At 41.1% G+C, this 17,150-nt stretch overlaps 1 protein-coding gene across 1 annotated transcript in view; it reads right to left on the bottom strand.

Annotated features, from left to right (window-relative positions):
- Positions 1-17,150, bottom strand: part of LOC124605566 (juvenile hormone esterase-like) — a 128,883-nt gene that overhangs the window by 702 nt on the left and 111,031 nt on the right. The window contains exon 9 of the mRNA XM_047137339.1: positions 13,023-13,158. Within this exon, the coding sequence (XP_046993295.1) occupies positions 13,023-13,158 (136 nt within the window). The remainder of the gene's footprint in view (positions 1-13,022; positions 13,159-17,150) is intronic.

Below are 17,150 nucleotides of genomic sequence, written 5' to 3'. Positions count from 1 at the left end.
AATCAGATATCATATGTACATGCTTTGCATTTTTGAACAAATGCTGCAGTTAATAAGGTCGAACAAACTCAATTAATATCACTTAAAAGCAATGTTTCTGCACAGATTGCTGAAATTGTCTGTAACAGTAATAACCGTTAAATTTTTCGGCAAAGGCGTGTACCGTAACAATTCATTGCTTCTTCAGCAGTACAGGTTGAATCTGAAACGTAAAAATGTCTGGCAGATGGCAATGAAAACTATCTTTCAAAGACTTCCCAATATGTTTCGGCTGAAGCCCTGCTGGCGTCAAATATTTCATAATTAAATCATGTGAAACACACTAGTCGTATGGAACTGTCAGACGTATTTCGCCTTTGATGTATTAAACTCATCTTCAATGGATTTTTCTAGAGTAATATCTTGTTTTGTTCTTGCATTTGTTAATTATGGATTTGAAACAATTAACACCCATGTATTAAACATAAACAATAAACACTCAAATCCTTATAAACACATACACACACACACACACACACACACACACACACACACACACACACACACACACACACACACAAACACTGACAGGGAGAAATAAAGAATAGAAAGGAGTAGAAGAAAGCTTGGCTTCTATACACAAACAAGATCACGGATGCCAAGTGAATAAATAATAATTCCTCCAGGAAAACTCACCATACTTGTCGTGTTCAGTCTCACGTAACAGTTAGATAACCAGTGAAGTGATCCACATCATACAGCAGACGCAAAACTAAGTGTCAAAATCGAAAATTTGTGTGAATATACGAGGGTTGGAACTTAAATAGTGGCAACTATTTATTCACAACCGATACAAAAGAGCTATATGTTTGCACCTGTTACTGGCCTTCAAAGTAGTCACCAGCGTTGCGTAGAACCCGTTGCCAGCGATGTGGAAGGCGTAGTATACCGTTAGCAGAGCCTGCTCTGTTGATGGTGCGAATGGAGTGGTCTACTGCCTGTCGAAACTCTGGAAAAACTTCTGAAGCGAATGCCACGAAGTGGTTCCTTCATCTTTTGAATCAAATCAAAGTTACAAGGACTTACGTCCAGGGAGTATGGTGGATGGTACAGTACTTCCCAGTCCCATCGACCGAACTGAACAGCCACAGCTTGCGCTGTATACGCCTGCGCATTGTCGTGCAAAATGATGGGTGGATCGCGTAAAAAGTGTCGCTGATCCTTTCGCAACGCTGGTCCTAGGTGATGCTCCAAAAACGAACAGTAATGCTGTGCATTGACGGTCTGCCGTGGTGGAACGTAATACGTTAGGATAACACCATCACTGTCGCACACGAGAATCACAATAACTTTAGACCGCTCCATTCGCATCATCAACAGAACAGGCTCTGCTAACGGTATACTACGCCTTTCACATCGCTGGCAACGGGTTCTACACAATACTGGTCACTACTTTGAAGGACAGTAACAGGTGTAAACATGTAACTCTTTTGTATCGTATATGAATAAATAGTTGCCACTATTTAAGTTCCAACCCCTGTATTTTGAAATTTCTTAAGCGAAGTGGAAATGAGTGCCTTAATGACGTGAGGGAAAACACAGAAACTGGCAGGACGGATAAGAAACAACAGTAAGAATCATTTTATTTATGTAAAAATTAAGGCGTAAACTGTTTCAAATCCATTATATATATATATATATATATATATATATATATATATATATATATATAAGAAGAATGTTGTATATTGTTCGAGAAAAATCTACTGAAGAGGACTGTAATATAAAGAGCTAAGCGCATCTGGAAATTGGATAATACTAATGCAGCAAGGAAAAGGCTTTCTATTTTCGAATGACTTGTAGTCTGCTTTTTGCGCATTAGTTTTGTGCAGAGAATATCTGTACGCAGACTAGATTTACAAAGTTAATGGAACAGAATAGAAGAAAATAAAAAGTATTGCAGATTGTATCGAATATTTACATCTCACTGATTACTTACATAGGAAAGAGTAAAGACTTCCTTGTATAAATTCCTAAAAGTGAGGCTCCAACAGCTGTGATTAAGAAACAGGGCCGTGGCATTTCGCGCACATTGTATTTATCCTAAGTATGCGAAAAATAATTGATAAATTAACTGTACTCTATATTGAAAATCTACACTTCTCAGTGAGTCATGGAAATAAAACTAGCAATAATTCAGCCGAACAGCATCAACTAAAATACATAACTAATATGGTTCCAGAAAATGTAATATCCCCCGCCAAGCTGAAGATTCATATGAAGATTGGCTGCTTAGACTGCTTCTCAATATTTACGGATCATTTTACTGGTTCAAATAAGAATTATTCAACTTACTTTGAGGTCAGGTAGCCAAGAAATCGCTAATCACAGTAAAATGAGCCTACGTCCATTGCTTGCTGCGTGTGTGACCAAAAGAAAAAAAATTCTGGGTGCAGTTTAACGATACAACTGAAAACCTATACATTAGACCCCACAACATAAATTTTTCGAAACATCTATGGCACAAAATGTTTCAGAGGCTGCACTAACCCTTCAAAACGAAATGACTAATAAATATGAGTATTAGTTTATGCTTACTTAGTACCTCAGGGAGAAATCTCTCACGATATGTTTGTAACTACTTAAATTCACAGCTTCATTCAGATTTTATCAAAAATGTTGACTTCTAAACTGTTGCGTTTCTTAAAATTACTAGCGAAAGTTTCCACAAATGTTGATAATGCTGATGAAGAACTCTCGGTTTTGTAGCTGGATGGTAGCAATGAAATTTCGAGACGTACGTATGAATGTCACCTCAGTTATAAGGTCGGTGTACTGTGATCCTTACAGATGCAGGACCACAAAGCATGGAGCACGGTGATGAGGGTCCGTCTAGGCATTAATGAGACAGCACTAGCGAATTATGCATTAGCTTTGGTTTTACAATTGAATCGCCTTCTCCATGGTACCAGCAGGAGGACGGCGGACGCAGCACGTAGGAGTGGAATCGGCTGACGCGTCCAGCTGACCAGCCGCTGGAGGGCGTCGGTGAAGTCACGGCACCTAACGCAGCAAGAGTGGCGCCTAGCAGGGCAGCCAGTCCGGCTGATGGAGGACGCTGCTTGTCCAGCGATGACGCCCAGAAGGTCGAAGAGGCCTTTTACCATCTCACACTTATCGTCATCGAAGGGAGTACGCCAATAAACATCCAGAAGCTCTGCACAGGACGCCGATGGTGGTGCAGAGCTATGTCATAGGCTCTCCACCAGAGGAAGGCCGTGGATGTCAGTGTCTGCTCACAGATGCAAGTCAGGGGCAGCATCAGTTAGAGGGCCTCCCCTGCACAGTGTGACAGCGTGCCAAGCACCATCAGTGAGCCGGTGGTAGAAGGCTCCAGGTCTTCACATCAGTGGAAGAGAGGTCAGCACCTCACAACAGCTAAGTCCAGCAAATCTGACTGACTGCAGTGTCAAAGGTAATAGTAATCTGGAGAATGGTAGTCAGCACATTACAGGTCCTGCCTCTAATCTGGTTCTCTACAAATTGAATATGGAATAGCTTGGGAACCAGAGTATTTATAGCAGTCTGTCAAAAGAAGTGACTTTGTGCCTTGGGGATAAAGACTGAATGTGGCCTGGTTTCCTGGGTTCATCAGCAGTCTTCACCACACCTCGGTTGTGGCTTTCACCTCTTCGGCTTGGTACTTTCTGCAATGTCAAGGGGCTTAAAGGTATTCTTGTCTAAGATTTACACGTTATTATGGCACCTTGCAGTGCTGTCAGAATTACATTACGTTCCCTTCACATTGAGGTCATATTGCTGGACTGGTAGTTCAGATGTTTCGCTCGAGCAGTGTGTGGCAATGGCCTCAGTTGTGTGTCACAATACCGCAGGATCGGCTCTCCTGTCTGATTGCCATTCTGCTTGCAACACTGCGCTAGAGTCTGCGTCAGCTTGGCTCAGTGCTTTAAACAATTCTACATTCATCTGGTATATCTTTCTGGGTGCTACATCATTATCCTTGCACGGGTTGTCTTTATGTAACAACATTTCATCACTGCCACACGGCTGTAGCCGCAGGAGCTTTTCAGCAGCGGTATATACCAGGAAAGTCTACATTTACATTCGTTTGTGACCACTAATGCTGCCGGCCGGTGAGGCCGAGCGGTTCTAGGCGCTACAGTCTGGAACCGCGTGACCGTTACGGTCGTAGGGTCGAATCCTGCCTCGGGCGTGGATGTGTGTCATGTCCTTAGATTAGTTAGGTTTAAGTAGTTCTAAGTTCTAGGGACTGATGACCTCAGAAGTTAAGTCCCATAGTGCTCAAAGCCATCTGAACCATTTTGAACCACTTATGCTACTTGAAGCTTCTTTTCTTAGTTATAGCTTGGATTTCTAATGACAGGCTTCCAACCGAAAACGAAATGAATCCCAGTTATCGTATGCTACAACTCATTCCAGGAAGAAATACTATCTTTCTGCTGTTGCAGAGAGATTTCAAGGTAAAGCAAAATCAGTAACCCAATATCATTTTTATAGAATATTTCGTCGGTACTTGGAGGAACACAGACATATTAAAAACTTAAGTACACAGTTTTTATGTTTCACAAAAAGTATTATTATGAAAGATCAGTGCCGTGTGCTTCAGCTTTTAGTCTGATATATCATTAAAAACAACAGGTGCGTTCGGGTTATAACTAGAAGTGAGGCCAAATCGGAACTGACATTAGACATTAATTCTGACAGTTAACAGAATTCTTGCAGGGTAGTTGTAAGACGTAAGACGCACAATGAAACCATACAGTAGTTATATGTCTGAATATGGCAGCACTGATTTCGGAAATTTTATTCGTGCTATTGAGTGCCGATATTCAAATCTGTCTGATACACTAGGTTTTATAGATATGAGAGTGCTGCATGCCTAGTGCAACGAGAAATTATATTCAAATGTTTTTCATGATCGAAGGAAGTCGCTTTTTCGTGCTGGCGATATTCCTTAATTGAGGTTCTTTTATTCACATTAGTGGACGTAAAGGACGTACTGCTAGCCATTTAACATTTTTTAGACATAAAGCCACAGATCAAACAGTTGGTGTAGTCTTGAAATGCTTCCCATTCTACTGTAGCTTAAATAATGTATATTTGAGGCATCTAGCAAAACGATGTAATTGTCATCATTGACAGTCAGAAAATTTGAAGACCAAAATATGAGTTTATTTCTAGGATCCAGTAGTCTTCCTTCGACAAAAACCGTCTCCGTACTAAATAAAGGTATTGCTTTAATTTCTACAAAACATAGCTGACGGTCTCATTGCTTTACTTTGTTTTTCACTGCAAATGAAATGTTGACTACAGAGTAAAGCGTGCTGATTGGATCGGTGAAAAAAAGGGAATTATCTTAATATACAGGATTATAAGAACGCATTCAAATTGATGATGAGTTATTTAGTGCAACATGTGCTATGATATCGATAATGCACTAAGATTATCACAACCAAAAAATACTCATTGTATTTCATTTGTATTGAAATTAATTGACAGCGTATTTCAAAAGTGCTTTGACAGCTTTTTAGTTCTTTCAGAGGAATATTCATTAAACATTTGTATCCATGACTATGCTATGACTGACAAACAACCAATATTTAAATTTACAATTAAACGAGTAATATAAATAAATACTGAAAACTTTGTATTTGCTGATGTTTTCCTAACATAAATGGCTATACGTATTATTGTGACCAGCATAGATGACATTTTCTTTTCTCTGGATAAGATTTCGCAAACTAACATTGGACGTTTGCGATTCACACAGAGACACTTGTAATACAGTCGCTCGCTGAAGCTCGTGAAAATGACTAGATGGCTAGCAAAAACATTGAGCAGAAAAATGGAATCGTTAAGTTTTGTAGTGCTAACCTAGCATCAGCACTTCACTGTGCTCTCCAGACACTTTAAATAAGGAACCCCTGTGTCATGCTTTTTGCACATATGTACTGGCCACACAAATATCGCATGCTGGACAGAAATTGCTGAGAGCTCCCGTTTTAAAACCATTCTCAAGCTCCATATTGAACTGGCGATCACTAGGAAGCAGAACGTCCATCTTGCTACACTGTTGCTCATATGTCATCATGAAGGGAGGCCAGTAATGAAAATTTACTTACGTGTGTACAGTATAGAACGAAGAATCCATACGTATTATAAAAATGGATTTATGTACAAGTGTATGTTCCACATCACCTGAACCACTATACCGATTTCAACCTAACTTGGTTCAAATGTTCCCTGTTGTCAGGCAACAATCGCTGTGGGGCTAAGAATCACCTACCTATCAAAGTTGACGTGATATGAAGTCGTAAACAATGAGATGTGTGAAATACTGCCTAATCAAGCATGACGTTATTACTTTGTGATAACTCTGTACGCAATAAATTTTGCAGACAATATCCACAAATGCCGATAAACGTACCTATTATTGTTGTTGTAGTCTTTAGTCAGGAGACTAGTTTGATGCAGCTCTCCATGATGCTTTATCCTGTGCAAGCCTCTTCATCTCCGAATAAATATTGCAACCTAGATCCTTCAGAATCTGCTTAGTGTATTCATCTCGTGGTCTCCCTCTACGATTTACCCACCCCCCTCCCCCACCGGTCCCTCTGATACTAAATTGGTGACCCCCTGATGTCTCAGAATGTGACCTATCAACCGATCCCTTCTTTTGGTCAAGATGTGTCACAAGTTTCTTGTCTCTACAATTCTATTCAGTAAATGCTCATTAGTAACCTGATCTACCCATCCAATTTTCAATATTCTCATGTAGCACTAAACCTCAAGAGCTTCTATTCTCTTTTCGTCTAAACCGTTTATCGTCCATGTTTCACATCCATGCATGGCTATACTCCATACAAATAGTTTCAGAAACGACTTTCTAACACTTAAATCTATATTCGATGTAAACAAATTTCTCTGCTTCAGAAATTCTTTTCTTGCCATTGTCAGTTAACATTTTACTTGGGACATAACAAGTTATTTTGCTGCCCAAATAGTAAAACTCATCTACTGCTTTAAGTGTCTCGTTTCCTAATCTAATTCCCTTAGCATCACGTGATTTTATTCGGCTACATTCCATTCTCGCTCTTTTACTTTTGTTGATGTTCATCTTACACCCTTCTTTCAAGACAATGTCCATTCCGTTTAACTGCTCTGCAAGTTCTTTGCTGTCTTTGACAGAATTACAATGTCACTGGCAAACTTCAAAGTTTTTATTTCTTTGCCCTGAACTACGAAATTATATCATGATACCACACATAGTTCAGGAGATATGACGTCATAAACACGGAGATGCTTGGGAAACTGTCGCATTATGCACGACATTTAAATTTACAATCACTACTTTTAAGTTTACGAGTGTTACTTCGTTCCTTCTAATTCTATTGGCAAAGCATTTTGCAGGCAGTATCAACATGTGCCGCTGAATGAGATCCTTGTGTGACACATAGAACAGGAGACATGACGTCCTACGAAATGAGATAAGTGAAAAACTGCAGCATCTGGCTCGACATTTAAAATTATGACGTATTTGCTACTAACTTACTCGCAACATATTTTGCTGACAGTAGCCACATATGCCGCAGAATGTACCTACATAAATTCATCATTGTACAACCCATCAAAAGATGTGACATCACAAACCCTGAGATACATCAAAAAATTGACGCATCATGCATGAGGTTTTAATATAAACTACTGGCCATTAAAATTGCTACACACGAAGATGACGTGGTACAGACGCGAAATTTAACCGACAGGAAGAAGATGCTGTGATATGCAAATGATTAGCTTTTCAGAGGATACACACAATGTTGGCGCGGGTGGCGACACCTACAACGTGCTGACATGAGGAAAGTTTCCAACCGATTTCTCATACACAAACAGCAGTTGACCGGCGTTGTCTGGTAAAACGTTGTTGTGATGCCTCGTGTAAGGAGGAGAAATGCGTACCATCACGTTTCCGACTTTGATAAAGGTAGGATTGTAGCCTATTGCGATTGCGGTTTATCGTATCGCGACATTGCTGCTCGCGTTGGTCGAGATCCAATGACTGTTAGCAGAGTATGGAATCGGTGGGTTCAGGACGGTAATACAGAACGCCGTGCTGGATCCCAACCACCTCGTACCACTAGCAGTCGAGATGACAGGCATCTTATCCGCATGGCTGTAACGGACCGTGCAGCCACGTCTCGATCCCTGAGTTAACAGATGGGGACGTTTGCAAGACAACAACCACATGCACGAACAGTTCGACGACGTTCGCAGCAGCATGGACTATCAGCTCGGAGACCATGGCTGCGGTTACCCTTGACGCTGTATCACAGACAGGAGCGCCTGCGATGGTGTACTCAACGACGAACCTGGGTGCACGAATGGCAAAACGTCATTTTTTCGGATGAATCCATGTTCTGTTTACAGCATCATGATGGTCGCATCCGTGTTTGGCGACATCGGGGTGAGCGCACATTGGAAGCGTGTATTCGTCATCGCCATACTGGCGTATCACCCGGCGTGATGGTATGGAGTGCCATTGGTTACACGTCTCGGTCACCTCTTGTTCGCATTGACGGCACTTTGAACAGTGGACGTTAAATTTCAGATGTGTTACGACCCGTGGCTCTACCCTTCATTCGATCCCTGCGAAACCCTACATTTCAGCAGGATAATGCACGACCGCGTGTTGCAGGTCCTGTACGGGCCTTTCTGCATAGAGAAAATGTTCAACTGCTGCCCTGGCCAGCACATTCTCCAGATCTCTTACCAACTGAAAACGTCTCGTCAATGGTGGCCGAGCAACTGGTTCGTCACAATCACTACTCTTGATGAACTGTGGTATCGTGTTGAAACTGCATGGGCAGCTGTGCCTGTACACGCCATCCAAGCTCTGTTTGACTCAATGCCCAGGCGTATCAAGACCGTTATTACGGCCAGAGGTGATTGTTCTGGGTACTGATTTCCCAGGATCTATGCATCCAAACTGAGTTCAAAAAATGGTTCAAATGGCTCTGAGCACTATGGGACCCAACTTCTGAGGTCATCAGTCCCCTAGAACTTAGAACTACTTAAACCTAACTAACGTAAGGACATCACACACATCCATGCCCGAGGCAGGATTCGAACCTGCGACAGTAGCGGTCTCGCGGTTCCGGACTGTAGCGCCTAGAACCGCACGGCCACTCAGGCCGGCCCAAATTGAGTGAAAATGTAAAATCATGTCAGTTCTAGTATAATATATTTGTCCAATGAATACTTCCGGCGGAGGTTCGAGTCCTCCCTAGGACTTGGGTGTGTGTGTTTGTCCTTAGGATAATTTAGGTTAAGTAGTGTGTAAGCTTAGGGACAGATGACCTTAGCAGTCAAGTCCCATAAGATTTCACTCACACACATTCCAATGAATATCCGTTTATCATCTGCATTTCTTCTTGGTGTATCAATTTTAATGGCCAGTAGTGTATTTATTCTTTACTACCAAGACACTCCTGCAGTCGAGTCATCCTGAGGAAATATCCATACCAACTGCATCTGTCGCAAGCATTGAAACTAGCCCACAACGTACGCAGTTCGCTGTGGACGTTCTTCACCCTTTAGAGGAGGATGGGAATTTTCTAAATAGTACAGCACTTTCTGACGAACCAACATTCTACGTGTGTGGTGAAGTAAACAAAAAACAATGTTTGGATCTGTGACACAACCAACCCGCATACCGTGACGGAAGAGGTGACAGCCCGAAAGCGAACATGTGGTGTTATTTAATCGTTGATCGCATAGTGGGACATTTTTCCCACAAAAATTATCTCTGACAAGTACCTGGATAAACTGTAGTTGTTTGCTTTACCACCGTCAAGACGTACACTTTTTCCAACAAAATGGTGCACCGCCATATTGCGCGCAGACTGTGCAAGATATTCTAGATGAAGTGTACTGGCAGGGGTGGTCCAGTTCCATGGCCCCCTAGGTAGCCTGACTTTAGACCTATGGACTTCTTCCTAATGGCGTATATCAAGGACAGAGTCCACCAAACGCTTGTCGACCACATTTTTTGATGATGTAAAGTAGCGAATCGTTGCAACCATCTCCGCAGTTGATGCAGATACGTGGCCATGTGTAGATAGAGCTTGGGTACAGATTGGATGTTGTACATACAATCAAAGGCGCAATTGTGAAAACCGAGTGAATGGCATAAAAATTTTGTTAGATAATGTGTCACGTAAGTCAGACATGGTGTGAGTATCTTAACTGGTGAGTCATCCCGTATTGTATTGCAGTCTTACATTAACATGCCTGACATATTGTAGAGCAGATCTCTATAATTTTGCCGGATACCTGCCCGGCCACACTTCATTCACGCAAGTAGATTGTTCACTTGCGTCGACAGTCTGTTTTTGGTCATGGTCAGTCTGGTTTCATTTGAGGAAACATATCTTCTATTGCACATTACGAGAGACCGGATTATATGCATTTGCATGTTGCCTATACATTTACATATTTGGCTCCTTTTCACCGGTTATTGCATATTTTAACTAAAAACTAGTGACGAATACATATTTTTATTCTACGCTTACTACTACCGGCGGTCTCTAACTCGATCTACTTTTGATGTCTCACAGATTGACCGCGACCTAGAACTGCGTGCAATCACTAACCGAGAGGCCACTGCGTAGCGAAATCATTGCAGAAGAGGAACAGGAATAGGCAGACAGAGTAATGCTCCTGCGCCCGCGATCCGGTTAATGCCCTCCGCTGTCATGCCGTACGCGTCGGCAACAATTAAATTAAACTACGCAAGCTTTTAGTCGCACGTCCATTGTTTCAGTTTAGCTTACCATTTACTTAAACATAGTTGAACGTGTTTACGACGTGTAGTGTGTAACGTGTTGTGCGCCACGCAGCCCGAAAAGAAGAAACGTCGTTTCGTGAATAGCTGACCATCATGGAACATTTACATGTGACGGAATTGTTTTATATTGTCAAGTTTACGAGAAAAACGTTTCGTGCAAAATAAAGTTTCAGATAGACCATCATGTCAAGACAAATCTTCATATCGCAGGAATGCAGAAGAAAGGAGCACGACAACAACTCCTGACAACAGCAATCTGCAGTAGCAGGGATTTGCCAAAGGTAACCATAAAAGTCGGTTTAACATGGACTATGTGAAGCATTCATTGCAAGCCATATTTCTCCTCACAGACCTACAAACCCTATCATCAAAGGCTTCCTGCGCAAATATTGCTTCAATCAAAATATACCAGATGAATCAACATTGCGTAAAAATTACACACCGACAATTTACGTAAATGTTCTGTAAGAAATACGCAATGAACTCAAGGACAGCATTATCTGGATTTCAGTTGACGAAACTACAGACACTCGTGGCCGTTACATTGCAAATTTAATTGTTGGTGCTTTAAAAGAAGAGCCTTCTTCTTCCTATTTAGCGAACGAGGGCATTTGAAAAATATTTCCAGATTCTTTTGCAGATGAAAGGTTGTTTGCTGCTCCGTATATAATCAAAGCAGGAAAAGTCCTCCGAGTATTTTATCCCAATTTGGTTCATATGACATGCTTTGCGCATGGAGCACATCGCCTTGCTGAAGAAGTACGTTCCACGTTTGTGAATGTTAAGTAAACTTATTTCATCCAAAAATGAAGTGTTTCTAAAGGCTGTTGTTCGCATCAAGACCTACAAAGAAAATCTACCAAATGTGCCTCTACCTCCAGAACCAGTGGTAACTCGTTGGGGTACGTGTGTCGTAGCTGTGTTGCTTTACAATGTAACATTTCGAGGCCATTAGAGGGGTAATAAACGACTTCTCTAGTGCAGAGGCTTTGGCAGTTTGGCTGTGCAAGGAGGCTTTTAATGATTTTTCCGATATACCTACAAGCATTAAAAAGCTTGAAACTCAAGGTTTGGCACTGAATGAATCTGTTCAGTTAATGAATAAAATTATTGTAGTGAACTCCTCATTGCCGGAGGTATTCCCAAGAAAACTTAAGGAAAAGTTTGAAAACGTTTTAAACAATAACCCTGTCTTTCAGCCCTTGTGCCAAATTGATAGTTTTTTTAATGGTGCGGGTGAACTTTTACCAGATACAGTAAGTGCCAACATAGCACCCAAATTCAATGATTGTCCAGTTACCTCAGTTGATGTAGAACGGTCCTTTTCTACTTATAAAAAGTTTTGAGTTATCGAAGACACAATCATACTACCGAACATTTGGAACAGTATTTGGTCGTTTATGTTTACAATAGTAGAAAAATGAAAAATAAATTGCAAATGATGGTTTGGTCCAGCAGTATTAATTAAGAGTTAATGCTGTTCCAAAAATTGATGGTTGTATGCTGCTTTTTAAATAAAATATTACGGAGTTTTTTGAGCGTGCCCCTCTACGTGCGTTATACCTCGAAGTTGGTCCCGTACATATCGACTGTTTCGCTGCGTCTCACTCGCATCGCATCCGCTGGCTACCGACAACACCAGTCGAAGGTAACAATGAAGGTGCTAAATGTGTGCTACTGCTAAAGACTGAACATGATTCCTCATTCTTTGAATGCTGTAATTTATGACTGCAGTTATCTGTCACCTTATTTATGTCATTTCATTGTAGCCACTTTTGTTACTGTTTTTGTGGAATAAAAAAAAACAGCAATGAAGAAACAATCCTTGAAACACGGCATGCACCCCCCATTTGCAGAGTTTTAGAAAATAAGCCCAGAAAGGCTCACTTCCTAGCTTCAACCAGTAGATATCAGCGTTCTAAATGTACCGACTTTTCGCGTGGCCGGCGCTCTCATCGTAACTGATACGCACAAGTTCGACTTTGAGATACAATGCATGCAGCGGCTACAATGTATTTTTTTATTTGATCTTGTATATTTCAACACTTTGCATTTCTAAACATCTTTCATGCATATTTGCATGTATCTTTTAAGGTTTTTATAATGCATATAATCCAGTCTGTACGCATTACATTACACCACAACGATTACTCACCCAGTTTTTGCAAAATTCGTCCAGAGTTTGGTCATGGCCTTTACTATTTCCATATCCTTCGCCGGCCTCTCGCCGGGTATTATGTAGTAAGAGTTGTTCGAAAACAAATACAGCAAATCCTCCGCATGAGCAACACCTGCAACATTTGTACACGAGCTTGTCACATCATTTTTTACATCTTCATTATACAAAATGAGCAGAATTTGTGTTTAATAGCGTTATCACAAAAATGCGAATAAATAGGCTATACAAGTGTCGCCTGCAAGAGACGTGAAGAACATTTACGTTCCCACAATGTTTCAGGTGTGTTTTAAATAATTTCAATCTATAACGAAATATGTGTGATCTTTTACTTACTTTATCGTTGAAGTTAACAGTAACGGGACAGATGCCAATTAACCGATGGACCTCATATGTTAGCAATACTATGAGGTGACAAAAGGCATGGGATAGCTATACGCAGATATACCGATGGCGGTAGTACTGGATACACAAGGTATAAAAGGGCAGTTCATTTCTGGAGCTGTCTATTTTACTCAGGTGATTCATGTGATAAGGTTTCCGACGTTGTTATGGCTGCACGACGGGAGTTAACAGACGTTGAACGCGGAATGGTAGTTGGTGCTAGACCCATGGGACATTCCATTTCGGAAATCGTTAGGGAATTCAAAATTCCAAGATCCAAAATGTCAGGAGTGTGCCGAGAACACCAAGTATCAGGCATTACTTCTCACCATGAATAATGCAGTGTCCGACGGCTAAAAAATGGTTCAAATGGCTCTGAGCACTATGGGACTTAACATCTGAGGTCATCAGTCCCCTAGCACTTAGAATTACTGCAACCTAACTAACCTAAGGACATCACAACCATCCATGCCCGAGGCAGGATTCGAACCTGCGACCGTAGCAGTCGCGCGGTTCTAGACTGAAGCGCTTAGAACCGCCCGGCCACAACGGTTTTTTTAATTGAAGTGCACATCATCAAAAATGCTCAAGAAACTATAAATCTCATTACGTTACTTCATCGTTAAAGCGTGGAAACTCTGTAGCAAATATGGCAGAAAAGGCCACTTGCACAATCGCGGTTTGGAGGGGTCTGGATGCTCGGTTCCTGTTTGAGCTAGGAAACATGGGGAACAAAGCTTTTGGCTTAGCCCGGACCAGCGGCCATTTGCATAGCCATTCCAATATCTGTCTTACTGTAGTTATGTTACAGTATATTGAACAACGAATCGGAGCTGACGCCCAGACAAATCGTACCAATTGATTAATTCCTTTTGCAAAAGATTTTAATTAAGCTGAAATTAATTATCAGATAAAAGCACCATTTATATCTGCACCTTTCGCATTTTACGCGCAAAAACCGTCACCAGTGAGATAACAACTCTCGAGTGAAGCGAGTCTGATGATGCAAGTTTGGTTCACCATCTGACCCTTGTCTAAGAACATTTTCGACCGTTTTAAAAAAATCTTGCTTTGTTAGGATTTTACGTACAAAAACGGTTTGCCTAGGAAGTTTTTGAACGGTGTAGCTTCTATGCTTTAAACATGTGCGAATCGATACGAACTTCGCACGAAGATAGATATGCGAGCAAAATCACAACGAATTTTTTTTAACCAATAATCTTTAACCGTTGTTGAGATACGGCGGTTTAAAGTCGAGCTAAATGTAGCAAGTAAAACTCGTTCTTACGTGAATTGACTCCACTGAACCATTTTAAAGTGAATCAAGAAAATAAAAAAATGTATTATTACGATAAAATTGAATACTTGCTTTCAAAAATCTAGATTCATTTGGACTTTACGTCCAAAAAAACGATTCTTTGAGTTTTTTACACTACCGTTTCTGTTTTTCAAACGTGTGCAACTCGTTTAAATTTTGTAAGAAGGTGGGCAAATATATCTCATCTATTGTCGCCTTGTTGTTTTATGGAAGTTTTATCCATCTCCATTATGTAAGGAACATGGTTCGAAAGACAATGAAAAAACCTATGCTGCCTCAGTCGTCGCCCGAGTTAACAAAAATGTACTTCGTTTGCCAAGCTATGGCGGTGTAACGTCAGTATTATGGTAGAGTATAAGTTGGAAACCAGATTGAAAAATGCTCTTGTGTAGTACAAAAAAGGCGAGTATGTCCTGGCCAGACCTAGGAATGTAAAAGAAGGGATCTAACTTTTTGACTTATGTGACGTCTTCAGAGACATTCAAATCAAAACACTTTGAGATATTCGCGCTTTTCTGCGAGTTAATCCTACTTCCCCAGCGCAGTGACTTCTCTAAGAGCTACCCCTTGTTACATGTGTGGGGAGGTGTGGCAGAACAAATACACACAAAATTTATGTGCCGTCGAACTCTTTTGCTTAAGAGCCAATAATGACAATGTACGAGGTCTGTTCACAAAATTCCGGAACTTCGTCCAAAATATTTTTCTACCCTTTCCCTTTCTCCTTCGAAATACTCTCCTTCACAGTTGATATTTAGCTCCCAACGCCTCTGCACGAAGCGCCGTCTGCGAATTTTCTTTTATCTTGTCTATTGTCACAAATCTTTGTCATTTTAACGAGGTTTTCAACCATGGAAATAAAGTCCGCAGCGGCCATGTCTGGAGAGTACGGAGGATGAAGCAGCACAGTGATTTCGTTTTTCGTACAATAGTCACGCACCAGGAGGGATGAACGTGCGGGTGCGATTGTGACGCAAAAGCAATGAATTGTCAAACCACATTTCAGGTCGTTTCCTTCTTAGATTTTCTCGCAGGCATCGCAACACGTCCCGATAGTGCCATCGATAAACAGTTTGCTCCTGTGGCATGAATTTATGATGAACTAATCCTTAACGTCAAAGAAAACAGTCAGCATGGCTTTGACATTTGACCTGACATGACGAACTTGTTTTGGTCTTGAAGAACCTTTCCCGACCCATTGTGAAGACTGAACCTTGGTCGCAACAACATAACAGTAGACTCACGTCTCATCACCAATTATGATTCTCTTAATCCTCGAGTGGTCGCATAAATTTTTGTAACACCAGTTGTCGCGTGGTTGACTCTGTCAACCAGCCATTGTTTTCACTACAGATGTGGAAAGTTCTACTATAATATGCTTGCCACTGAAAAATAATAAGTTTATTTTGGTTTTTTAATGAACAGAAATACAAATTTTCATATTTGACCGTTATTATTTCTAAAGATACAGTTTTAAAATCTAATTAAAGAATCCTAAATGAGATTTACAATCTGCATTGGAGTGTGGGCTAGTATGAAACTTCCAGGCCGATTAAAACTGTGTGCCGGACCGAGACTCGAACTCGGGACCTTTGCCTTTCGCGGGAAAGTGCTCTACCATCTCGAAGGTAGGAGACGAGGTACTGGCAGAAGTGAAGCTGTGAGAAGGGGGCCTGAGTCGTGCTTGGGTAGCTCAGATGGTAGAGCACTTGCCCGCGAAAGGCAAAGGTCCCGGGTTCAAATCTCGGTCCGGCACACAGTATCGCAGAATCCTAGTTTTTCATTTAACAATACATTCCTAACACATAGGATAAAGTTAAATCACATTTGACCTGCTTTTATTTCTCAGTACATGTTACTCTACACCATTTATTGGATTATACTCTCTTTATTGAACATGACTGTATTGTTTCTACGTAAAAACAGAGTTTACTCATCGTGTTCCTCTACCTCATCCACACACAACTGCAGATGCTTCTTGCTTACAAACCTCTTGCACTAACTACAACGAATTGTGGTGACAACATTGTTTTTTCTGCCACACATAACGCAGCGACTCTTCTTTTTGTTTGGAGGTTCTTCTGTTTCTTGCAACTTATAAGACGCCAAAAATATTTTGAGATCATTTGGAAGCATCGAAATGTGGGATCTTGTAACTAAATTATCTTTCATAAGTTGTTGGCACAACTGTTTCAAAAATAGCCTCCTTGGCTTTTTGGGTTTTCTGCATTGCAGTGAAACAGTATTTGGGCATTGACACCAGCGATGTTTAGTAAAGCGAACCATACAGCCATCGTCTGCCTCTTTGCTACTCGTGCAACACAATATTTACTGCAAATTTGGTCGACTGTGTCAACCCCTCCTTTTGTCATGTTGTAGCCCATGATAATGTGTGGTTTAATGGT

This window comes from Schistocerca americana, chromosome 3 (genome assembly GCF_021461395.2).
Source record: "Schistocerca americana isolate TAMUIC-IGC-003095 chromosome 3, iqSchAmer2.1, whole genome shotgun sequence".
NCBI classification, from domain to species: Eukaryota; Metazoa; Arthropoda; class Insecta; order Orthoptera; family Acrididae; genus Schistocerca; species Schistocerca americana.
The sequence above is the reverse complement of the archived record's forward strand: the minus strand, read 5'-3'. Positions and strand labels throughout refer to the sequence as shown.